We start from the raw sequence: 24,937 nt of genomic DNA, 5'->3' as shown, positions 1-24,937 counted from the left end.
TTCCCACACTCACTGCCCTCAGAAGTCTTTGTGCCAGTGTGAATTCTCTGGTGTACAATAAGGTTGGAGATTTGGCTAAAGAACTTCCCCTTTCACTGCACTCATGAGGCCTTTCTCCAATATGAATTCACTGGTGCCAAACAAGTGTGAGTGGGTCACTATTTAAAAGTTTTCCCAGGGGCTTCAACTAAAGACGCCTCAACTAAAGATCCTGCATGCCGCAAAAAAGATCAAAGATCCAGGGTGCTGCAACTAAGACCCAGCACAGCTAAATCAATCAACCAAACAATAAATATTTTTTTAAAAAAAGTTTTCCCACATTCACTACACTTATAAGGCTATTTTCCACTGTGGACTCTCTGGTGCTTAACAAGTGAGTCTTTGCGGCTAAAGGCTTTTCCACATTCACTGCACTCATAAGGCCTTTCTCCAGTGTGGACTCTCCAGTGCCGAACAAGACTGTCTTTATAAATGAAGGTTTTTCCACATTCACTGCATTCATAAGGCCTTTCTCCAGTGTGGACTCTCTGGTGACGACAAAGGTTTACTTTAGAAATAAAGGCTTTCCCACATTCACAGCACTTATAAAGCAGTTCTCCAACATGGAGTCTCTGGTGCTCAACAAATGACTTTTTGTGTCTGAAGGCTTTCCCACATTCACTGCACTTATAAGACCATTCTCCAGTGTGGACTCTCTGGTGAACAAGTGACTTTTTGTGTCTGAAGGCTTTTCCACATTCACTGCACTTATAAGGCCATTCTCCAGTGTGGACTCTCTGGTGCTTAACAAGTGAATTTTTGTGTTTGTAAGCTTTCCCACATTCGCTGCACTTATAAGGCCATTCTCTGGTGTGGACTCTCTGGTGCTGAACAAGTGAGCTTTTCCAGCTGAAGGCTTTCCCACACTCACAGCACTCATAAGGCCTTTCTCTAGTGTGGATTCTCTGGTGCTTAACAAGTATCCCTTTAAAGCTGAAGGTTTTCCCACATTCACTGCATTCGTAAGGCCTCTTTCCAGTGTGAACACTCGGGTGATGAGCCAGTTTGTGTTTGCAGCTGAAGGCTTTCTCACATAGATAGTATTTATAGAGGCTATGTCCATTGTGAAAGGCCTCTGCACACTTGGCTTCCTTTTGTGGAGTGACCTGTGGCTGGAGAAGGCTAGAGCTACCAGGGAAATCCTTCCCAGCCTCCTGGCATGTGAAAGAGTTCTTGGATGCATGGACTATGTGGCTCCTCATAAAGGTCTTACCCATGTCTCTTCTAAAGAGTTTCCCTCCACTGTGCTGGTGAAATTTCACATCTGACACACACAGTTTCTGGCCAGGAATTGTTCCCAGGTCTTCAGCTACACACAAACTACTGTCTAAGGCCAGGCAGCACCTCTCCCAGGGATAGGACTTCCGGATGGACAGGTCTGTCTTTGAAGTATTTATTTGTGGCACTTCTATAGAAACATTCTGCTCAGAAGTTATCTCCTTGTGCTCTGCTCCATGCCAACAACCTGAAAGCACAGACATATGGATGAACTTCATGTAGATTTTGGAAGAAGGAGGCGGCCCCATCACAAATATGTGTGTGATGTACCAAGAAATAAATCCATGGGACTATTTTCTGGACAAGGGAGCTGGCAGCATATTAAGGAAAGGGCCTCTGTGCAGCACTGTGCCTCTCCATGTCACAGAACAGGGAGGACTAACCAGGCAAAAGACACAAGGGTGGTGGGAGCTCACGGAGGAGCCCGGGTCCACAACTCACTCTTCCGGAAACAGTTTTGACAGGCCTTGGTTGCTGGTGACATTTGTGTGCTGTGTGGAAAGCTGTATCCTGGACCAGGAAAATCCGACTGTCACTGAGTAGCTGGTATAAAAGGAGTATTTTATAAATAGGTGCAGACCTCATGACACATTAAGTGTAGGCCAATATTGGAGAGCACAGCAGAGTGAGGATGGAGAGGTCCAATAAGGAGTGGAAGACAGAGAGGTGAGGGGTAATCCTGGGTTGAAAGGGTAGAAATGAAAGAAGGAGCAAAGTATCATGAATGGGTAGGAAAGATAGATATGAGAAAAACAGTCACTGTCCTTGGCACCAAAACAGTGTTCAGCACAGGACATGTGCCTGATATGATCTGAACCCAGCCATGGTATTACTTCCTCCCCCTGATGCCAATCACCAGGGCCAGGCCCACTTTGAACCCCCCTAGCTGGGGTTGGAGTCATGTCCACTCTGTCACGTACCCAGGGTTCTCCTCCCAGCTCCAGTTGGAGAACAACATGGAACCTAGAAGATGCAACTTCTGAGGGAAAGATAGCACAGGTGAGTGGTCAGTACTGGCCAGGGGAACAACCAATCCCCCAAAAAAAACCTAAGGAAAGAAAAATAATGTCACAAAAATACTCGTTGAGGAGGGTATCATAGAAACAGCCTAGTGGACCCCACAAATAGTGACCATGTTGGCTCACAACAATGCCTGGTACACTCAGCACCCAGGAAATGTCACCTAAAAGAGGACAGAAGCTGGAGCACAGAGATGGCATGAGCCTATAGAGTCAACGTACCTGGAAGTGGCTGAGAATTATGGAACCCACTGAATAAATTCCAAGTTTTTGAAGCAGAAAATCTTCACTGAACAAACCTCAGAGCAGGTGGTATTGGGGCTCCTTGTGAAAGGAGGCAATCTACACACTCACCCAGCCTTGGCACTTACAGCACAGATGACAAGGAAGCATTAATAGAGATGTGCCCACTGTCTAGCTGTGAAAAGAGCAGACTTCCCCTTGGAAAAAGAAAGAAAGGCAGGGAGCAGCTCAGGATTCTGGGATAGGTGTGAGGGTCTTACCCAATGACGCAACAAGTACAAAGGTCTCCAGCAACACATCATGGTACAGGAGTCTCTGGGCCTCATCAAGAAGCTTCCATTCCTCCTGGGAAAAGTACACAGCCACGTCCTCAAAGGTCACAGGGCCCTGTGATGATGGGACAGATTTGTACATAAGCAGCCTCTCTCCCCAGGACCCCATAAGTACTTTTAACCCCAGCCTGTACTCACTCTGGGTTCACCATCCACCCCAGCTCTGTGACTTAGAGGGCAGTGGGGCCCAGTAACTCTTCATGCTTCCTTGATCAGTATGTACAACCCTGAGCAACAACAGGCAGGTGGACAGAGAGATACCATGCAATCTGTGAGCCTGGTATGCAGGGCCCTTTCCCTTTCCTCCAAGACAACAGCCTGAGTGTACCCACTATCATGTCTCCCAGACACAAGCAAACTTAGCCCCATCCTTCTCTCTTATACTCCTAGTACTAGGGCCTGGGGCAATTACTTCATACACCTTCCCCACATGCATATTACTCAGTGGACCTCCTCATACATCTGATACCCATCACCACCACCCGGCCCACAAAATTGGCATGTCTCCTGCCTCCTCACATACCCTTCTGCACATGGCATCAGAAAGTGCCTGCCAAAGCAACAGGATCCCACTGTACCCCAACTATCCACTGCCGGTTCCCCAGCCCTCTTCTGAAGGCTTTTCCACTAGGCCTCATTCATGACTTCTACCTCAGTCACAAAATGCAGATCTAAATACGCCTGGTCATGTTCATTTCCATATAGCACATTATGTCTCTTCACCAGTTACAATCTTTGCCCATATAACACCCATTCAAAATCCACACCCACTTGACACACCTTAGGTAAACTCATCTGACGTTGTGACAAACTCCCCAAGTTCTACCACAAAATCCTGGTGAGTGCATAGGAAAAGAAATAAGAACAAGCCTGACTTTGCTATTACTTCACCTCCATTTCTGCCTTACCTCTGCATCAATTTCATGGCCAATCTCCCATAAAAACCTGGGCCACCTGCTGCACTTTCCCTACCCCCTACCTTCCCGCTGATGATCACTCCTCTTGTCTGTCTTTGTGACAGCCTGCCTCTCTTCCCTTGTTGCCTAATGGCATCCTGAAGCCTTCCCCAGCACTCTAGCACTGCATGTTCAGCTGTTCACTTTTCTCCTATATTTGGGAGTCACTGGAACATCTGAGACTCAACATGGCTGAAACCCAGTTCACCTGGTGTTTTCACTGCCATGGGCAAGGGTATGATTACTGGTCACGGAACTAAGATCCCTGCAAGCCGCATGGTACAGCCAAAAAAAGAGGGAGAGAGAGGGAGCAACAAGAAGGAAATGACACCAGAAAATTAATTTGTGATAAAGAGGTTGTGGCTAGAATCAGAGTAGTTTGAGATAACTGGACATCATTGATAACTCTTTAAACTTAAGACAAAGGAAACAATCTACAGGACCTGACCTTTACTGCACCCTCATTATATAAACATGGGTTCTTGAGTTCTAAACATCCTGATAGGGATTCCCAGCATTATAACTTTTTAACCTTACCATGATTCATTATATCCCCCTCCAAAAAAGGATTTTAACAAGATGTCTTAATCATTTTCTCTTCCAATACCACCAGAGAACAATGATGTACCAGTAGAATAAATACTATTAGAAGAGTAAAATCACTGAAAAAGCAAAAACCCTCTAAGTGCCTGTATACTGTAAAACTGTTAAGTTTACCTAATGCACAATGAGTGTGTATGAAAATACAACTATGGGATAGATTAAGACTAAGTATAATCATCTCATTCAAAGAACTAAGTTAAAATTAGTAACTTGAAGCTAAAAAAGATCAAAAAGTGGAAATGTTCATTTAAATATAATAGTAACTTTAATATACACGCTAGACAAGTGCATTCTTTATATATCCCAGAACACATAGCAGATATGACTGCAGTACGAAGTTTATAAATACGAAAGTAGACCAAACAAAAAAGCAAACCAAAAACCATAAACAAAGAAAAGCCTTTAAGAAGAGGATCTATAAAAACATTTTAATCATATAGTAATATCTATAAAATACTTCATAGAAAGAAAAATGAATGGATACTCACGAAAAACATGGGTAAAATAACACCATATTGTGCAAATGAAGAAAAACACAGAATTCTTACATGATTCAATTCATAAAAAATTTTAAAACAAGCGTGCAAAACTAGAATCATCAAATATTTCCCACATGGTTGGCAAAACTATCAAGAAAAGAAAGAAAATGCTTACTTGAAACATCAGCCAGTACGTTCATTTTGGGGGGATGCGGATAATTGTTTTGGAAGAACCCCGCAAGCGGCTTCTGGGGGTCCTATTTATATCGCATTTTTTGACCTGAGTGGTGAACGGATATTAGTTTTAGAGCTTACTGAACTGCACATTGAAGTTCTCTGCAATTTTCTTTTTCCACGCAGGTCATATTTGAAAATCCGGAAAACCAAGGTTTTGGGGAATAAAAATAACTATAGAACACTGGTAAGAGAACACAGATAAAATAAAACACTGCTGAATGAGAAGAGTTGGGTGAGGCCCGGATGACGCAGCATTTACCTGAATCCGACACAGCTGGGCTGTCGCCGTCGCTAGAGTTTGTGGGCGAAGGTGGGGCCCGAGCACGGACGCCCCTTCCGGACCCGGGAGAGAGTCAGGCCAAAGAGCAACCACGCCGAGCCTCAGACTAAGCTCAGAGCAGCGGGCACAGTTCCTTCCTGACTCCCTGACCTCGGGCCGGCCCTGCGTTGCTAACCTTTGAACACATCCGAGTTTACAAAATGACGACCACGGCAGACGCCGGAAAAGCCGCCCAGACGCAGTCCACTAGCTCGGAAGTGCCTCTTTACTGAGCCTTTATTGGTCCAGGGGCGCCGAAGAACGGGCGCAGAGCCTTCAGGGTAATGTAGTTCACAGGCCTCCAGGACCTGGCAAGGGGCGGTGCTCCCCTCCTCCAGGAAAGGTGCCGCCTCTCCGCCAGGGTTGCTGGGAGTGAGGCTCTGAGGAAGGGGGCGAGGTTTCACGCTTCTTAAAAGGGACACACCAGATTTTCATGTAGTCTTTGATGATCACAGAGAGGTACACGGACATAATATATGAGTTGTTCCCCAAACCTACAAAACCAAATGGGCAGATGATACCAGGTTGTCACTCAGACACAAAGTGCATCCATCCATAGCTGGGGTCTAATTAACGCTGTATTATTGCTCTTCCAATGGATGTAGGCTAAAGCTGTAGACTCAATTTATGAGTTTCACTGTGTTAGGTCAGGATCCAGACAGGGCCATGGTGGACAACACAAAGGAGGAATGTGGGGCGGCCAGAAGCAGGGGGACAATTTGTTGCTTCTCTGGCTCCCTCAGAAAAGAGTAGAGCCAGTGACGTTGTCCACTTATGGACACCACTTCTAAACATGCATCGTGAAGAAGCATGTAATGAAACACACCTGTACACACCAATTACCTCGCTTTTCTCTAACTCTGATTGGCCTTTCCCCACACTTAAGACCACCCTGCCTCTTTATCCCCTAAATATCACAGGCACCTTGCCACCGGGAGGGTGGATCTGAGAATTGTTCTTCTGTGTTCTCACTTGTCTGCCTTGTGAATGAAATACTCCCCAGCAAACCTTGGCATCTCAGAGTTTGGCTTGCTGTGCCTCCGGTTCAGTAATAACCTCATACACACAGTTTGAAATTGCCCACATTTGGAGTATTCATACCAGGGAAATTGGCACACACAACAATGAAGGGTCGGTTGGCTTTTTTATTAAGTGTCTAGGCTTAAAGTAATAGAAGTATCTTAATAATGAGTATACATAGTAATAATGTTGAGTACAAATACCTATTCCACCCAGCAAAGTCACCGAAGAAAAGTCAAATTCCAACACATTTATTAACTTCTCAGTTACTAATAAGAAAGCAGACATTTTGTCAAAGAAGATATACACTTAGCAAATGAACACAAAAATGTTCAACATCATGAATCATTAGGGAAATGCAATCACACCACAGTGAGATATGTCTCCATGCTTTTAAAACAGGAAATATTCAAACTACTGACCATACCAACCAAGTACTGGTGAGGAACACAGGGGAACTGGAATGTTCCCATACTGTCAATGGGAATGCATTTGGGTACAGTCATTCATTTTAGAATGAAACCATGTGCTCATATAAAGGATTTTATGTACGCTAATAGTAAGCTTATCTGTGAGACAAACTGGAAACCACAAAACGCCATCCTTTAACAGATCAATACCAGTGAAGTAATGGTATATCCAAACAGTATATTATCATGAAAAAAGTGAATTATTCACATCGGCAACTTAGATGATTCTCAAAGTAACTATGCATGGAGATAAAAAAAGACAAACACAAAAGTAAACATTAAGGCTCCAATAATATTAAAAGTCTAGAAAACACTGACTAATTGAAATGAGAGAAAAGTCAGTCAATAGTAGTTGCCTGAAAGCCCTGAGAGAGATGTCAGAAAGTAGATATGGCAGTGACAGATGTTTGTTATTATGATGGTTCCGTGGCTTTACAAGTACTAAAACTTACCAAGCTGTGCATTTTAGGTATGTTCTGTTCAGTGCATACCAACTATACAGCTAATTAAATTTCAATAGAAATTGGCTTCAAATAAAAATCTTAATCTCTTTGCTGAATCTCCTTTTCAGTAGAACTCTGGCAACCTCACATTAACCCCATCACATCCCCTTGCCCATGGGAGGGAATCTGTAGCAGTAGCAAAGAAGACTTGTGAGCAGTGAAAGTTCTTTCCACTTAAGTTATCCAGGAACTCTGCCTGGGTACTAAAATTCACATGCCTGGACTACACAATTTCCACTCTCATTCCTCACTGTTTTCACTGTGCAGCAATGGCCTTGAGATAAATTGTTTGCAGATGCTGATTCCTAAAACCTTTACATTATTCAATCTGACACTGACTAGGGGCTCAGGAGGAGAGGAACAGCTCTGGAACTCCTGAGAATGTCTTCAAACACTTTATCCTAAAGCGACAGAGTCACTGGAATATTTGTGGATGAAACTTTAGAAAAGGCTCATCCCTTCTTGTTTGCTTGTCTCTCAGTCCCTATTAATTCCATGAGTGTTTCTGTATGAAATATGGTTCCCACCTGATGCCTGTAATATAACACTCAGGAACACCAGCCTACCACTTTGGGCACATTATGGCACATGGCTCTTTTCCAGCTGGACCTAGAGAATTTCTTCTCTTGAACAGTACTGGGGGCATGACATGATATCCCATGTGAAAAAGAGAACCATTCATGTTGCTCCAAAAATCACTGGTGGTTCTCACAACTGTCCTCATCTCAGGTGACCTCAGGACCCGCCAAAAATTCTGACATCCAGAATTCAACATTAGTCCCACAGAACCCTGCAGTCTACCGTAGGAGGCCTTGGACAACAGATTGGACCAAAACTGGAGTGAAAACTATTCTCTGCCATGATACTATCCTCATTGAGGTATAAGAAGTTTGGAACACTCACAAAACCAGTTCCTCATCATCCTGAGAGTCCAATTTGGTTCTCAACACCAGTCTGAAAGTGAACAAACCCCAAGATGAAAGGTGGCTTAAATAGTCTTCATTATGGTATAGAGTGGAGCAAACTGAGGCAAACAGTTCCCAAACAGAGTGACTTAGACCTTGAAAAACCTATCCTGAGCATGATATGAGACAATGCCACCAAATAAGTTGTGAGCCACCAGCAGAACTGAGACTGGATTCCATTGGTCAAAGCTGCTTTGGTCCTGGCAGGACCAAAGAGAATAACACCCAAGTGCTCAGGCTATTCATGCATTTCTAAGGGGATAAGAGAGCACAAAGATCTACGTACCCTGATCACACTGAGGTGGCTGGTGCCAAGAATGGGGATCTACCACTTGGGTGATGTAAGAAACTCACAGTGACATTAAGTCAGAAAGTACAGCATAGCTACTTAAAAGCTCCCTGTACTCATAGGCAATCTGCACACTAGAGCTGTTTATATGTATGGCATTCAACTTCCAGTTGATGACTCCCTCACAGAGCCTATTCAGTATGATGTATTAACTAAGAAGACAGCTTATTCGCTGCTCTCCTCATCTCATTTGAAGGCCTTTCTCCAGTAGGAACTTTCTGGTGACGAATGAGGTTAGACCTTCAGCTGAAAGCTTTCTTACATTCACTGCACTCATAGGGTCCATCTTGGCTGTTAAGTTTCTGGTGCTCAGTCAGAGTAGACTTTGACAGAAAAATTTTCCACATTTCCTGTACTGGCGATGCCTTTCTGTAGCATGAACTTTTTGGTGTTGAGTAAGCTGGGAGTTTTGGCTGAAGAAATCACCACATTTAGTGCACTCGTGGTTTTTCTCCAATGTGAACTCTGGTGCTTAATAAGAGTAGAGCTTTGGCTAAAACGTTTCCCACATTCACTGCACTTATAAGCCTTTGCTCCAGTGTGAACTCTCTGGTGCAAAATGAGAGTAGAGTTTTGGCTAAAATGTTTCCCACATTCACTACACTCATAAGTGTTTGCTATAGTGTGAATTCTCTGGTGGACTTTAAGGTGGGAGCTTTGCCTAAAGAACTTTCCACATTCACTACACTCATAAGGCCTTTCCCCAGTGTGAATTCTTCTATGTTTAATGAGGCTGGAGATGTACCTAAAGACTTTCCCACATTCACTGCACTCATAAGGCCTCTCTCCAGTGTGGATTCTCTGGTGCTGAACAAGCATGCGTTTACAGCTGAAGGCTCTCTTGCATTCTCCACATTCATAAGGCCTTTCTCCTGTGTGGACTCTCTGGTGCTGAACAAGTTTGCTTTTAGTGGTGAAGGTTTTCCCACATTCACTGCACTCATAAGGCTTGGCTCCAGTGTGAATTCTCTGGTGCACAATAAGTTGAGAGCTTTGGCTAAAGAACTTCCCACATTCTCTACACTCATAAGGCCTTTCCCCTGTGTGAATTCTTCTATGAGTAATGAGGCTGGAGTTGCATCTAAAGACTTTACCACATTCACTGCACTTATAAGGCCTTTCTCCAGTGTGGATTCTCTGGTGCTTAAATAGTATGGGTTTACGGGTGAAGGTTTTCCCACATTCGCAGCACTCATAAGGCCTCTCTCCAGTGTGGACTCTCTGGTGCTGAGCAAGTCTGTATTTGCGACAGAAGGCTTTCTCACATTCACTGCATTTGTAAGGCCTTTCTCCAGTGTGAATTTGCTGGTGCCGAACAAGTGTGTGTTTGTCGCTAAAAGCTTTCCCACATTCGCTGCACCCATAAGGCTTTTCTCTAGTGTGGACACTCCAGTGCTGAACAAGTATGTATTTACAGCCAAAGGCTTTCCCACATTCATCACATTCATAAGGTCTCTCTCCAGTGTGGACTCTCTGGTGCTGAGCAAGCCTAGACTTCCGGCAGAAGGCTTTCCCACATTCGTGGCATTTATACTGCCTTTGTCCATTGTGAGAGGCCTCTACACACTTGGTGTCTTTTGGTGAAGTGACCTGCTGCTGGAGAAGGCCAGAGGTACCAGGGAAATCCTTCCCAGGCTCCTGGCATGTGAAAGACTTCTTGTATGCATGGACTGTGTGGCTCTTCATAAAGGTCTTACCCACATGTCTTCTAAAGAGTTCCTCTCCACTGTGCTGGTGAAAGTTCACACCTGCCCCACACAGTTTCTGACCATGGTTTGTGCCAAGGTCCTCAGCTAGATGCAAACCTCCTTCTAAGTACAGGCAGAACCTCTGCCAGGGATAGGACTTCAGGGTGGACAGGTCTGTCTTTGAAGTATTTATTTGTGGCACTTCTACAGAAACTTTCTGCTCAGAAGGTGTCTCCTCATCCTCTGCTCTATGCCAATACCCTGAAAGCAGAGAAATGTGGGTGAACTTCATGTAGATTTTGGTAGAAGGATGCAGCCCCATTACAAATATGCGGCTGACATAGAAACGAATAAATCCATGGGACTATTTTCAGGACAAGAGAGCTGGGGCAGGTTATGAAAGGACTGCTGTGCAGTATTGGGCCTCTACATGTCACAGAACATGGATGACACACCAGGTGAAAGACACAGGATGGAGTGGAACACACAAAGGAGCTGGGGTCCACAACTCACTCCTCTGGGAGTGGTTTTCACCAGGGCCTTGGCTGCTGGTGCCACATGTGCTGTGTGGAAATGTTTGTCCAGGCTCAGGAAAATCTGACTGTCACTGAGTAGGTAGTGTTCAAGGACTATTTTAAGGATACGGGGGGAACTCATGACATGTTAATGTAGGCCAATATTGGAGAGCACATCAGAGTGATGATGGAGAAGACCAATAAAGAGTGGAAGACAGAGAGGTGAGGGATAATCCTGGGTTCAGATTCAGAGTTGAAATGACAGAAGGAGCAAAGTATCAAGAATAGGTAGGAAAGATAGAAATGAGGTACACAGTCACTGGCCTTGGTCCTAAAACATTGTGGGGCACAGGACGTGTTCCTGATATGATCTGAACCCAGCCATGATATCACTTCCTCCTCCTGATGCCAATCACCAATGTGGGTCCCACTTTGGGTCTCTCTAGCTGTGCCTGGAGTCATGTCCACTCTGTCATGTACCCAGGGTTCATCTCCCAGCTCGAACTGGAAAACAACATGGGATCTAGAAAATGCAAGTCCTAAGTGAAAGACACGACAGCTCAGTACTGGCCCAGAGGGAACCAATCCCAAAACAACCTCAGGAAAGAAAAATAATATCACAAAAAAAATCTTTGAGGAAGGTCTCACAGCAACAGCCAAGTGGACCCCACAAACAGTTACCACATTGAGTCCCAACAATTCCTGAAATAGTGAGACCCCAGGAAATGTTAGCTAGAGGGCACAGCCTGGAGCATGGTGGTGTATGGGTCTACAGAGTCAACTTAACAGGGAGTGGCTGAGACTAATGGAACCCATTGAACTAATTCCAAGTCATTTGACCCAGAAAACCTTCGCTGAAAAACCTTCAGAGCATCTGGTATTGGGGATACTTCTGAAAGGAGATTGTATATACACTCACTCAGCCTTGGCACCCACAGCACAGCTGACAAGGAAGCAGTAATAGAGATGTGGTCACTGTCTAGCTGTGAAAAGAACAGTTGTCCTTGGAAAAAAGGGGAAAGGCAGAGACCTGCCCAGGATGCTGGGATAGGTGTGAGGGCCTTACCCAATGATGCAACAAGTGCAAAGGTCTCCAGGATCACATCACGGTACAGGAGTCTCTGGGCCTCATCAAGAAGCCTCCATTCCTCCTGGGAAAAGTACACAGCCACGTCCTCAAAGGTCACAGAGCCCTGTGATGATGGGGACAGATGTGTACATAAGCAGCCTCTCTCCCCAGGACCCCATAAGTACCCCTAACCCATACTCACTCTGGGTTCATCATCCTCCCCAGCTCCCTAACTTAGAGGGCACTGGTACCTAATAACTCTTCATACTTCCTTGAGCACTAGGTACAACTCTCAGCAACAACAGGTAGGTAGGTGGGCAGACAGATGCCATCTAAGCTGTGAGCCTGGTATGCATGTCTCCCTCCCTCTCCTGCAAGACAACAGCCTGAGAGTCCCCAGGATCATGTCTCCCAGACACAAACAAACTTGGGCTCATCATTCTCTGTTAAACTCCTGGTATGAGGGCTCTGGGGCAATTTGGTCACACACCTTCTCCACATGCGTATTACTCACTGGCTAACTCCTCATACATCTGATACCCATCACCACCACCTGGTCCACAAAATTGGCATGTCTCCTGCCTCCTCACATACCCTTATGCACGCAGCATCAGAAAGTTCCTGCCAATGCAACAGGATCCCACCATACCCCAACTCTCCACTGGCGGTTCCCCAGCCCTGTTCTGAATGCTTCCCCACCAGGCCTTGTTCCTAACTTTAACCTCAGTCAAAACATGCAGATCTAAATACGCCTGGTCAGGTTCCACTTTTATATTGCAAGTTATGTCTCTTCAACAGTTACAATCTTTGTCCGTATAACACCCATTCAAAATCCACACCCACTTGACACACCTTAGGTAAAACTCATCTGACATTGTGACAGAAACTTCCCAAGTTCCACCACAAAAGTCTGGTCAGTGCATAGGAGGAGAAATAAGCACCAGCCTGACTTTGCTATCACTTCACCTCCATTACAGCTTTCCCTCTGCATTAATTTCATGGCCACTCCCCCATAAAAACCTGGGCCACCCGCTGGACTTTCCCTACCCCCACCTTACCGTTGATGTTCACTGCTCTTGTAGTTCTTTCTGACAACCCAAGTCTCTTCCTTTGTACCATAAGGGCATCCTGAAGCCTCCCCCAGCACTCTAGTGCTGCATGTTCAGCCAGTTGTCTCCTATACCTGGGAGTCAATGGAACTTTTGAGACTCAACACAACCAAAAGCCAATTCCTAATATTCTCACTGAAAATGACTCCTACCACTGACTTCCCCATCCCAGTTCATGGCACATACCCCCTTCCAGATGCAAAGGGAAAAGAACTTTTGGAGTCATCTGTGAGCCCTCCACATTAGAAAATCTGGTCCACCTCTACTTAAGAAACAAATCCAGAAGCCAAGTATTTCTTACCTCTACATCTGTCACTCTCGTCCAGGCACAACAAATGTGCTTCTAGATGATTACAAGAGCCTCCTTGATTATCTCCTTGTCTTCCTTCCCCCGAATCTGCTGTGCACACTGCAGCCAGAGGTAACCTCTTAAAACCTAAGTCACATCACTTCTCCCCCCTGTTCCAAAAATTCCATATCTGCCATCATTCTCAGAACAAAAACCCAACTTCTCAGGCTACCATCCTAGGCCTGACTCTGGCCCCCTTGTTCTCTGTTCTCACCAGACATTAACAGAGACCTACAAGTCCTAAAACACTCCCATCTCAATCTCATCCTCAAACATTTGTACGTACTACCCCCGTACCTAAGACAACCTTTCACATCCTAGTCCACCGGCTGCTAAAAGTGGGAATCTGTCCATATAACCTCTGGCCTGGACTTGGAAACCTGGGCTGAGGGTTTCTCTAGGGTCTACAGCCACCAAGTCCAGGAAGAGTGACAGCAAAATACTTTCAGGACACCTACACTCACTGGTGCAGTGTTCATAAGTGGTTCTGTTGAATGTGGAATCTGTGGGAAGACTAGGGCCATGTAATATTAATTCTCATCAGCAAAATAGACAAAAAAGAAGATTAGTGAGTGAACATTTAATATTTCAGGCAAAGGCAAATACTTAAGGGAAAAACAAAGCATGTAAAAGAGGGCAGAAAGTATTTTGGAGTTGTGCCATAAAGTCATGAGGATATCTTGAGAAAAGACTTTCCAGAAGTGGAAAACACAAGTGCAAAGACTCTTTGTCAGAGTCACCTCTGGCATGTTTGACTACCATCTATGAGGACAGTGTGACTGGAGCCCAATGAGAAAAAAGAATACAGGATCATGGCAAAGAAATGGTTGTGCCAGGATATATAACACTATTATAGCCCTAAGCCACAAATATCAAAATTAAGACTCATTTCATGTACAGCTATTTCTGACACTTGCATTTGATTCCCTTATTCTGTCTCTCCCTTGCCAATAACGCATTTTTCTCTTCTTGTGGCTTGTCGTTGGCCATAACAGTTGACAAGGAGTTTTTATATTTCCTTTTCAAATTTTACTTTGGTTATGTTAAAAATTGTTTTATATAAAATTCCAACTTACATAATCCATAGATTAAGTTCTGATTTGAAATTATTATAACATTACATAATAAGATTCAAGAACATGTACTTTTTTCATTTATTCCTATTCTTTGATATATCCATTTTTTTCCCCACAAATGTTCAGAGATTATTTGTAATTTCCTAAATGCTTTTTTCGCATGTGATAGAGAATGGAACTACCACTTACTGGCTTCACATCCAAAGTGAATCTGTGATAAAGGGTTTGTTGCTAGAATCAGAGTAAAAGTGCTTGCCCTTCAGCAGTTTGGGATAACCGGTTGTCATTTCTGATAACTTAAACTTAAGAGAGGGGAATTCCCTGGCAAACCAGTGATTAGGACTCCGTGCTTTCACTGACGAGGATACAGGTTTGATCCCTGGTCTGGGAAGTAAGATCCCACAAGCAGCATGGTGGGGAAAAAAGTAAAGTAAAAGTAAAGTAAAATAAAATAATCTTAAGAGAAAGGAAACAAGCTATAGGACCTGACCTCTATTCCATCCTCTATGGAAATATCTTCTTGCTTTCTAAACGTCTTGAAAGGGATTTGAAGCCTTATAACTTATTACCCTCACAATGATTCACTTCGTCCCCCTTCAAACAAGTATTTTAACAAGATATTTCTTAATCATTTTCTCTTCCAATACCACCAGAGTAAGAAAACTTAACAGTAAAATATATATTATTATGAGTACAATCACTGAAAAAGCACAAACTCTCTAAGTGGACGTACAATGTAAGACTGTAAGTTTACGTAATACATAATAAGTGTGTATCAAAATGTAACTAAGGGGGACTTCCCTGGTGGTCCAGTGGGTAAAGCGCTCCCAATGCAGGGGCCCAGGTTTGATCCCTGGTCAAGGAACTAGATCCCACATGTGTGCCGCAACTAAGAGTTCACATGCCACAACATAGAATTCTGCATGTCACAACTAAGGAGTCCACATGCCACAAATAACAGTCCACATGCCACAAGGAAGAGTCCACGTGCCGCAATGAAGATCCTGTGTGCCGCGACTAAGACCCAGTGCAGACAAAATAAATAAATAAACTATTCCTTTAAAAAATGTAACTATGGAATAGATTAAGTAGAATCATCTCATTCAAAGACCTAAGCTAAAATTAGTAACATGGAGGAAAACAAGATCAAAAAGTGGAAATGTTCATTTAAATACAATAATAATTTTAACATATACCCTAGACAAATGTATGCTTGATATACCCCAGAAGACATGGCAGATATGACTACAGTAGCAATGTTTATCAATACAGAAAGCACACACCACTGTAAAGCAATTATACTCCAATAAAGATGTTAAAAAAAATACAGAAAGCAGACCAAAAAACAAAGCAAAACAAAACAAAACAAAAAAAGCCTTCAACAGCAGAATTTCAAAGGACATTTTACTCATATATCCATAGTAAAGAATACTGCACACACACATAAAAATTAACGGACAGCTATGAAAAACATGAGTAAAGTCACGCCATGTTTTGCAAATGAAGGAAAACACATCATAATATTTACTTGATTCCATTCATAAAAAGTTTTAAAACAATTGAGCGAAGGTAAACTACAGTCGTGGAATAATTTCCACGTAGTTGGCAAAAGTATCAAGAATAGCAAGGGCTTCCCTGGTGGCGCAGTGGTTAAGAATCTGCCTGCCAATGCATGGGATACGGATTCGAGCCCTGGTCCAGAAAGATCCCACATGCTGCGGAGCAACTAAGCCCATACACCATAACTACTGAAGCCCGCGCACCTAGAGTCCGTGCTCCGCAACAAGAGAAGCCACCCAATGAGAAGCCTGCGCACCGCAACAAAAAGTAGGCCCCGCTCGCCGCAACTAGAGAAAGTCTGCGTGTAACAACGAAGACACAACACAGCCAAAAATAAATAAATAAATTTATTTTTTAAAAAAAAGAATAGCAAGAAGGCGGCTTCCCTGGCATTGCAGTGGTTAAGAATCCGCCTGCCAACGCAGGGGACACAGGTTCGAGCCTTGGTCCGAGAAGATCCCACGTGCCACGGAGCAACTAAGCCTGTGCGCTACAACTACTGAGACCGCATGTCACAACTACTGAAGCCCACGTGCCTAGAGCCCGTGCTCCACAACAAGAGAAGCCACCGCAATGAGGCCCGCGCACCGCAACGAAGAGCAGCCCCCATCTCTGCAACTAGAGAAAGCCCGCGCGCAGCAACAAAGACCCAATGCAGCCAAAAATGAATAAATAAATAAATTTTTAAAAAAGAAAAGTTTACTTAAAACATCAGACAGTACCTTAACTTTTGGGGGATGGGGATAATCGTTTTGAAGGACCCCACTGGCGGCTTCTGAGGTCCTATTTATATCGCATTTCTTGACTTGAGCAGTGGCCGAATATCAATTTTAGAGCTGCTTATTCAACTACACTGGGAAGTTCTCTGCAATTTTTTTCTACACGGGTAATATTTCAATATTCAGAAAGCCAAGGTTTGGCGGGACAAATAAATATAAATATAGGACACTTGTAAGAGAATATTACTAAGAACAAAAATTCTGCAGAATAAGAAGAGTTGGCTGAGGGCCCGGGGGGCGCAGCATTTACCTGAATCGGATCCATCAGCGCGGCCCCTCCAGCACAGTTTGTGGGCGAAGCAGGGGCCCAGGCCCTGCGGTCCCTATCCCGGCCCCGAGACAGAGTCAATGCGGATGGCGCCCACACCGAGCCTCAGACCCGCCTCAGAGCAGCCAGCACAACGCCCTCCAGCCTCCCTGACCTCGCGCCGGCCCAGTGTTGCGAAGCTCACCACCGGTGAACAGACCCGAGCTTACAAAATGTCGCCCGCCGTCCACGCCAGAAAACCCGCTCAGACGCGGTCCTCTAGGTCGACGCTCAGGAGCAGTGCCTTTCGGGTAATGTAGTTCACAGCGCTCCAGGCCCTAGCAAGGGGCGGTACTCCCCGCCTCCGGAAAAGTTCCGCCTCACCCAGAGAGTTGCTGGGAAGGAGTGTCCAGAATCTCTCAGTACCAGGGCGGGGTTTCACACTTCTTAAAGGGGACGCACCCAGATTTGCGTGGAATGTAGTCTGTGCTGATCACAGAGAGGTACAGAGACATAATATTTCAGATGTTCCCCGAACCTACAAAACCAAGTGGGCACATGATACCTGGGTGTTGCTCAGACACAAAGTGCATCCAGCCATACTTAAGGTCTAATAAACAGTGTCTTATTGCACTTCCAATACATACAGGCTGAAGCTTTACACTCAACTTAAGAGTTTCACTGTGTTCGGTCAGGGTCAAGCGAGCAAAGGCTCCAGACACGGCCATGACTGGCAAGACAGAGAAGGAATGTGGGGTGGCCAAAAGCAGGTGGACCACGTGCTGTGTCTCTGGTTCCCTCACAAAAAACGTAGAGCCAGTGACGGTGTCCCATCCAGTGACCGACACATACTTCTTACTCCACATTTTGATATATATTCAGTTCTAATTTATTTATTTATTTATTGTATAAATTTATTTATTTATTTATGGCTGTGTTGGGTCTTCACTGCGGTGTGTGGGCTTCTCATTGTAGTGGCTTCTCTTGTTTCAGAGCACCAGCTCTAGGTGTGCAGGCTTCAGTAGCTGTGGCACGCGGGCTCAGTAGTTGTGGTTCATGGGCTCTAGAGCGCAGGCTTAGTAGTTGTGGCACACAGGCTTGGTTGCTCTGCAGCATGTGGGATCTTCCCGGACCAGGGCTTGAACCCGTGTCCCTTGCATTGGCAGGCGGATTCTTAACCACTGTGCCACCAGGGAAGCCCCAGTTCTTTTTGAGAAGCCAAGTTCTACCTGACTGAAAAGAAGAGTGACTTACCACTTGCTGCTTTCTGCCTGGAGTGTGACTCTATGGTCACAGTCATACTTTATTTGGAAAGGGGGCCTCTGAACCCAGAGATAAAGGACTGGACTACATGATCTACTTTCCTTGCTGGGTAGTCAATATAATTTCACCTGCAATTGCAGTGACAATGCATGGAGACTTGAGATTATCTCAGAAAAATATTTGTGAAATGTTGAAAGTGCTGATATCGACCATAATTTTAGTTACTCAAAAGTGGTTGCTTAGGTCTTCCCTAATGGCACAGTGGTTGGGAGTCCGCCTGCTGATGCAGGGGACACAGGTTCGTGCCCTGGTCCAGGAGGATCCCACGTGCCGTGGAACGGCTGGGCCCGTGAGCCATGGCCACTGGGTCTGCGCGTCCGGATCCTGTGCTCCACGACGGGAGAGGCCACGGCAGTGAGAGGCCCGCGTGCCTCAAAAAAATAAAGAAATAAAAAATTTTTAAAAAGTGGTTGCTGAAATAGCTCTTGGCCATGTGAACAAGGTTAGGGTCTCAGTGAAGACTGAAGGAACATTGAAGTCTGAGAAGTGAGGGAATGAAGCAGAGCACGTAATTACACAGGAAACTTGGCTAGCCTGTGGAAATGGCTTTCTAAATTGCGATTCATTATATATTTAAATCTTATTTTTTAGTACAGCCTTAGGGGACATGAAAAGACAGCAGATAGCTTTGCCTAAAAACAAACAGGTATCTGTCCCACCATATTTATTCCCTCCTTAACCAACACTCATTAAGTGCCTATCCCATTCCAAGTACTATTTTGGCTGCATGGGACACATCAATATTCAAAATGTCAAAGATGCCTGCCCTCGTGAGTCTGAACTTCCAGTCAAAGGAGACAGACAGTAAAAACTAATGACAACATAGTCAATTACATACTTTTATGTGTTATGAGTGTTAACCAAAATTTCAGAAACAAAGGCCTGAATGAAAGAAAGAAGCATGTATTTGGGGCTTGATACAACTGCAGCTGGGAGACACAGATTCGAGAAGCACGTGCATTGAGCTCCCCTGGACTACAAAATGGAGGAAGGTTATAAAGGCAAAAAACGGAAGGCCACAGTTAGTTCCATAAATCGTTTGTCAAGAATTACAATTGGAGCAGTCAAGATGTAAGGGTGTTTGTAAACAAGCATTGGTTGGAATTGGAAATGGCTTTAGAATTGCAAGGGGAAATATTGAAACCACAAGGTTGTAGCTAGCAGATGTTTTAAAAACGTCTAGTATCTGTTATCAAACTGAACTTGGGTCTAATCACCTACTTTCTTCTTTTTAATTTTTATTTTATATTGAAGTATAGTTATTTACAAAGTTATATTGGTTTCAGGTGTACAGCAAAGTGATTCAGTTATACGTATACATATATCAATTCTTTTTCAGACTTTTTTCAAATACAGGTTATTGCAAAATATTGAGTACAGTTCCCTGTTATATACAGTAGATCCTTGTTGGTTGTCTGTTTTATATATAGTAGTGTGTATGTGTTAATCCCAAACTCCTAATTTATCTCTCCCCACCATATTTATCCTTTGGTAACCATAAGTTTGTTTTCCATGTCTGTGAGTCTGTTTCTGTTTTGTAAATAAGCTGATTTGAATCATTTTTTTAGATTCCACAAATCATATTATATTTGTCTTTCTCTGACTTACTTCATTTAGGATGATAATCTCTAGGTCCATCCATGTTGCTGCAAGTAGCATTACTTCATTCTTTTTTTTCTATCTGAATAATATTTCATTGTGTATATATACCACATCTCCTTTACCCATTAATCTGTTGATAGACATTTAGGTTGCTTCCATGTCTTGACTATTGTAAATAGTGCTGCAATGAATATTGTGGTGCGTGTATAATTTCCAATGATTATTTTCTCCAGATTTATGTCCAGGAATGGGATTGCTGGATCATATGGTAGCTCTAGTTTTAGTTTTTTGTGGAACCTCCACACTCTTCTCCATAGTGGCTGTGAGCCATATTATATTCCTACCAACAGTGTAGGAGGGTTCCTTTTCCTCCAGCACCCTCCAAATCATATGGAGGCCTCTTGAATAAATCAAGGTTTCTCCTGTTGGAGTTTTCATGGGAAATTGAATCTACCCGGATTATCTAAAATGGTTCCTTCCGTGACCTTTATCAAGTCACTGGGATGATGAGGTTATGGGAATGCACCCCTGGAATTTCCCCCAGCTCTATATAGAGACATTTCAGCTCAGACACATTTTGAGAGCCAGTCCCTGACTTGAGGAGACTGAAGGCAAGAGGGTTCGAAGGGGTAAGTGACAAGAGGGAATGTCTAAAGAGAGTCCTTAGAAATCAGGACAGATGGAGGTGGGCTTCAGAAAGCTTTGGCTTCCTATTCACCTTGCATTAGCTCAGAGACCTTGTGAAAGCAATGGATCTCCCTCAAACCCCACATTAACTATGGTTGATTGTTGAACTCTTCTGTGAGATGAGAAGAATGTTTCCACACACGTTGGTGTGGTGTGGTGTGTTGTGGTTCATTTTTTCAACAAGTTTCTGAACCGCGGCCCTATAGACATTTTTGACCAGATACTTTTTTGCTTTGCTATAAAGGTGGATGTCAGAAGAATAACAGAATGGATTATAGTTCCTGGTATCAAATATTGAAACAGTGGGGGAGTGGTGTCCAATACTGGGATGAGGGATGTAGGAGAGATGGAAAGGTAGAATAAAGTGAAAGACATCAGGTTCATTCTTTTTGTTTGTTTGTTTGTTTTTGTCCCCAGCCTTCTGAACAGTGACTCTATTGCAGAGGAAAAGCAGAGGAAATCCCTTTCCATAGGGGTCAACTGGCCACCAGCTTCTAGAAGCGTTTGCTCAGAGTCCTATTGGAAAATTCCTCCCTCAATATGGCTGAGGACCAGACATTTTTCCAGGGTCGTGGAAAACTCCCCAGAGGCCCTAGTTCAGAGTCACCAGTGTCTCTGCCATGCCAACATACACTTATGGAAAAGCCAGACTGTGACTGGGAGATGTGGCACGTTCGCTTCAGAACATTTAGAAGCTCAGAGGAATCCGACCCCGTCCAGGATCTGAGGAGACTCTGTGAGCTCTGCCATTAGTAACTGATGCCAGATCTTCACACAAAGGAGCAGACGATGGACAAGCTAGTGCTGGATCAGTTTATGATCTGCATGCTGCTGGAGTGCCAGGTCTTAGTCAAGGAAAGTGGAGTGCAGAGTTGCAAAGACATGGAGGACATACTAAGAAATAACCAGAAACCCAGGAAATGGGTGAGTTGGACCCTTATGATTGGTATGGGAAAGGGAGAGGTGGGATGGGATCTGCAAGCTGGGGATTGAACAGATAGGACCTGAGTGATTGACTCTAAATCAGTGATTCCCAAATGGGTGAGAGTTTGCGTTGGGCATCGTTGAGAGATATTGATCTTTTAAACAACAACAACAAAAAAAACGTATGCTTGTGTGGTATGATGTCATCGGATGCCTTGAGAGCTACTTTCCAGGTCTTATAGGAGACCAATCTCAATTTAGTTTTTCCCTCACAGACTACAGTTCGCATACAAGGAGATGAATATCTTGTGCAAAGCTTGGATATTGAGACGTTTGAAATTGAGCTCAGTGACACAAACGATGAGAAAGACCTACCCAGGGATCCCCAATCCCTTGTTAGTGAGATACCTCCAAAGAATGACCAGCAGGTAAGCCAAGAGCTGCAGAATCCAGCAAGAGCCAAAGAACTGTCAAGAGGGCGGGTGAGTGTGTGATGTGCTGATATCTAGAGAGAGTCTGGGAGAAGGTAAAAGAGGTTCAGACGGGCGTGGCTGCTAGAGTAATTGGTAGATTTGGCAAAGGACAGAAATGGACCCATTGACTCCATGAATTCCCATGGATGCATTCGGTTCCTAGACATTTTCAAGACAGTGTGAGAATGAAGACTCATCCATCTTTGTCCCTCCGCCATGAAAGCTTGTGGCCATAAGCGTGAGGAGGAAGAAATCCTGTCTCAATGGGATGGTGCTGGGTCAATTTGCCACGGGTGAATTCTTTGACAGCTGTTTCCCCATGGTCGTTTTCCTCAGAGGCACTTCTTATTTTGGAATATTGTTAATCCCTTGAGTTGAATGAGGAGTTCCCAATTGGAGTGGTTTTGCCTCTCAGAAGATATTAGAGAATGTCTGGAGACAGTTGATTTGTCCAAATGGGGATGGGGGTGGGGGATGCTATTGTTTTCTAGTGAGTAGAGACTAGGGATTTGCTGCTCATCATCATACCATTCACAGGACAACTGTCATCATAAAGACAAATCTAGGCAATGTATCAAAATGTGCTGAAGTTGGGAGACCTGGACCTAGAGTCCTTTGCTTCAGAGTCAGGGGCAGAGAGAATTTGCGATGACTTGGAGAGACGTATGCGTAGCGAATTCACAGTGCCAACTGTGATGTCCGGACTGGATTGCAAGATGGGGTCAGTATAGATTAAGGACAGACTTGGGAATTAGGAGACAATTATCAATCTGGGTGTTAGGGTGGCCCAGAAGAAGTCAGGGTATATCCCCCAAAATTATATTTAGAAAGTTGGAGTCTTAGACTAGGATATGAGGGGGATGAGGGAAGAGGAGACAGAGCTTTCTATGGGCTAAGATGGATGGGTTATTGACTCTGCTTGGTTATCCATTGACAGGACCAGAAAGGTCTCCTGCCAGAGATCATTCCTGAAACAGGTGAATTAGAGGGTGTGACACCCAAGGAAAACTTGGAGAAGGACCTGATGGAAGACACGGAAGAGACAAGAACCCGTCAGTCTCAAGAGCTTGAACTTCCAAAGCGTCGTGGTGAGTATAAAAACTTGGAATCCAGAGGAGTTAGTGACTTGCTTCCAATGGTGGCACGGAGCTGGGTACCCAGCATTAACATTCCTTGTGGGGGGCAGGGGGTAGCTGGTTCTCTAATGCCAAACTTCTCCATCATTACCTTTCCAGGGTGTTTAATAATCTAGACTCTTAGGTATTTTGGTTGATGGGAAGTCCTCAGCCAACATCAGTGCTGGGTTCCAGTGAGGTTGGCACCACGGAAAATGCTCCTTGTTAAATGTTGTGTGCTGAATCTCTTCTTTCAGCACATTCTGGGAGGGTAGAGGGCGGCAAGAATCCCCAAGAAGGAATTGATATTTCAAATGTGAATGCTGAATGTTTTCCTCTTGTGTTCCAGAAGGAGAAGTTTCGACTAAGAGTGGATACAGAAGAGGCTCTCCAAGGGGTCTCAGACGTTTCAAAAGGAAACTGGCCAACATTCCCAGTTCCCATGAAGTGCATCAAGAAGGAGCCACAAGGACTTCCCTGGTGGCGCAGTGGTTAAGAATCTGCCTGCCTGTGCAGCGGACACGGGTTCGAGCCCTGGTCCGGGAAGATCCCACATGCTGCAGAACAACAAAGCCCGTGCACCACACCTACTGAGCCTGAGCTCTAGAGCCTGTGAGCCACAACTACAGAGCCCATGTGCCGCAACTACTGAAGCCCGTGCGCCTAGAGCCCGTGCTCCTCAACAAGAGAAGCCACCACAATGAGAAGCCCACGCACCGCAACGAAGAGTAACCCCCGCGTGCCACAACTAGAGAAAGCCCGTGCACAGCAACGAAGACCCAACGCAGCCAAAAATAAATAAATAAATAGATTTATTAAAAAAAAAAAAGGAGCCACATCTTTGTACAAAGGACAGTTCTCAGGACAATTTGAGTCCCATTCTGTTGTTTCACCTAGCACAGTGGGACCAACAAGTCTTCCTGAGGGAAAAGGAGCCCAGGGATAGGCACCCTATTAATGTAGGGTATGCAAGAAGAGATTTCCTTATCAATATCAGGTTACCCTTCACCAGATGACACACACAGGAGAGAGACCCTTTCAATGCAATATCTGTGCCGAAGGGTCCATGCAGTCTTCCGACCTGTAAACTCACGAGTGGATCCACACAGGCGAGAAGCCATACTGCTGTGATCTCTGCCCCAAGAAGTTAACCCACAACTCCACGTTGCGTGCTCACAAGAGGACCCACACCAAGGAGAAGCCTTTCCGATATGAGCACTGTGACAAAGCCTTCAGCCACAGAGGGAACCTTAGCGTTCACCGATGCACCCACTCTGGGCTCAAACCGTACGTGTGCCCCGAGTGTCACAGCGCCCTCCGTCAGCTGGGAAGTTTCAAATGCCACAAGAAAACACATTCAAAATGACTCACCCAGGGGCTTCCCTGGTGGCTCAGTGGTTAAGAATCCGCCTGCCAATGCAGAGGACACGTGTTCGAGCCCTGGCCCGGGAAGATCCCACATGCCGCGGAGCAACTAAGCCCGTGCGCCACAAGTACTGAGCCTGCGCTCTAGAGCCCGCAAGCCACAAGTACTGAGCCCCCACATCACAACTACTGAAGCCTGCACGTCTAGAGCCCGTGCTCCACAACAAGAGAAGCCACTACAATA

At 44.7% G+C, this 24,937-nt stretch overlaps 2 protein-coding genes and 1 pseudogene across 2 annotated transcripts; 1 reads left to right on the top strand and 2 right to left on the bottom strand.

Annotated features, from left to right (window-relative positions):
- Positions 1-230: 230 nt before the first annotated feature.
- Positions 231-12,193, bottom strand: LOC113615146 (zinc finger protein 501-like). Its single transcript, XM_027097217.1, is given in 4 exon segments — positions 231-1,504; positions 2,840-2,966; positions 5,125-5,229; positions 12,082-12,193. Coding segments are annotated over 3 exon segments (1,410 nt in total). The 5' UTR covers positions 5,134-5,229; positions 12,082-12,193.
- Positions 6,637-17,309, bottom strand: LOC113615253 (zinc finger protein 304-like). Its single transcript, XM_027097481.1, has 3 exons — positions 17,208-17,309; positions 12,082-12,208; positions 6,637-10,761 (listed from the first exon to the last, which is right to left on the bottom strand). Exons 1-3 carry the CDS (start codon positions 17,220-17,222, stop codon positions 9,122-9,124), a joined length of 1,782 nt encoding a protein of 593 aa, XP_026953282.1. The 5' UTR covers positions 17,223-17,309; the 3' UTR covers positions 6,637-9,121.
- Positions 17,310-21,356: 4,047 nt separating this feature from the next.
- On the top strand, positions 21,357-24,694 carry LOC113615145 (zinc finger and SCAN domain-containing protein 5B-like; annotated as a pseudogene).
- The last annotated feature ends 243 nt before the right edge of the window (positions 24,695-24,937 follow it).

The sequence above is a fragment of the Aethalodelphis obliquidens genome, unplaced genomic scaffold (assembly GCF_003676395.1).
Source record: "Aethalodelphis obliquidens isolate GAN/ISIS:26980383/991018 unplaced genomic scaffold, ASM367639v1 scaffold113, whole genome shotgun sequence".
Lineage (NCBI taxonomy): Eukaryota > Metazoa > Chordata > Mammalia > Artiodactyla > Delphinidae > Aethalodelphis > Aethalodelphis obliquidens.
The sequence above is the reverse complement of the archived record's forward strand: the minus strand, read 5'-3'. Positions and strand labels throughout refer to the sequence as shown.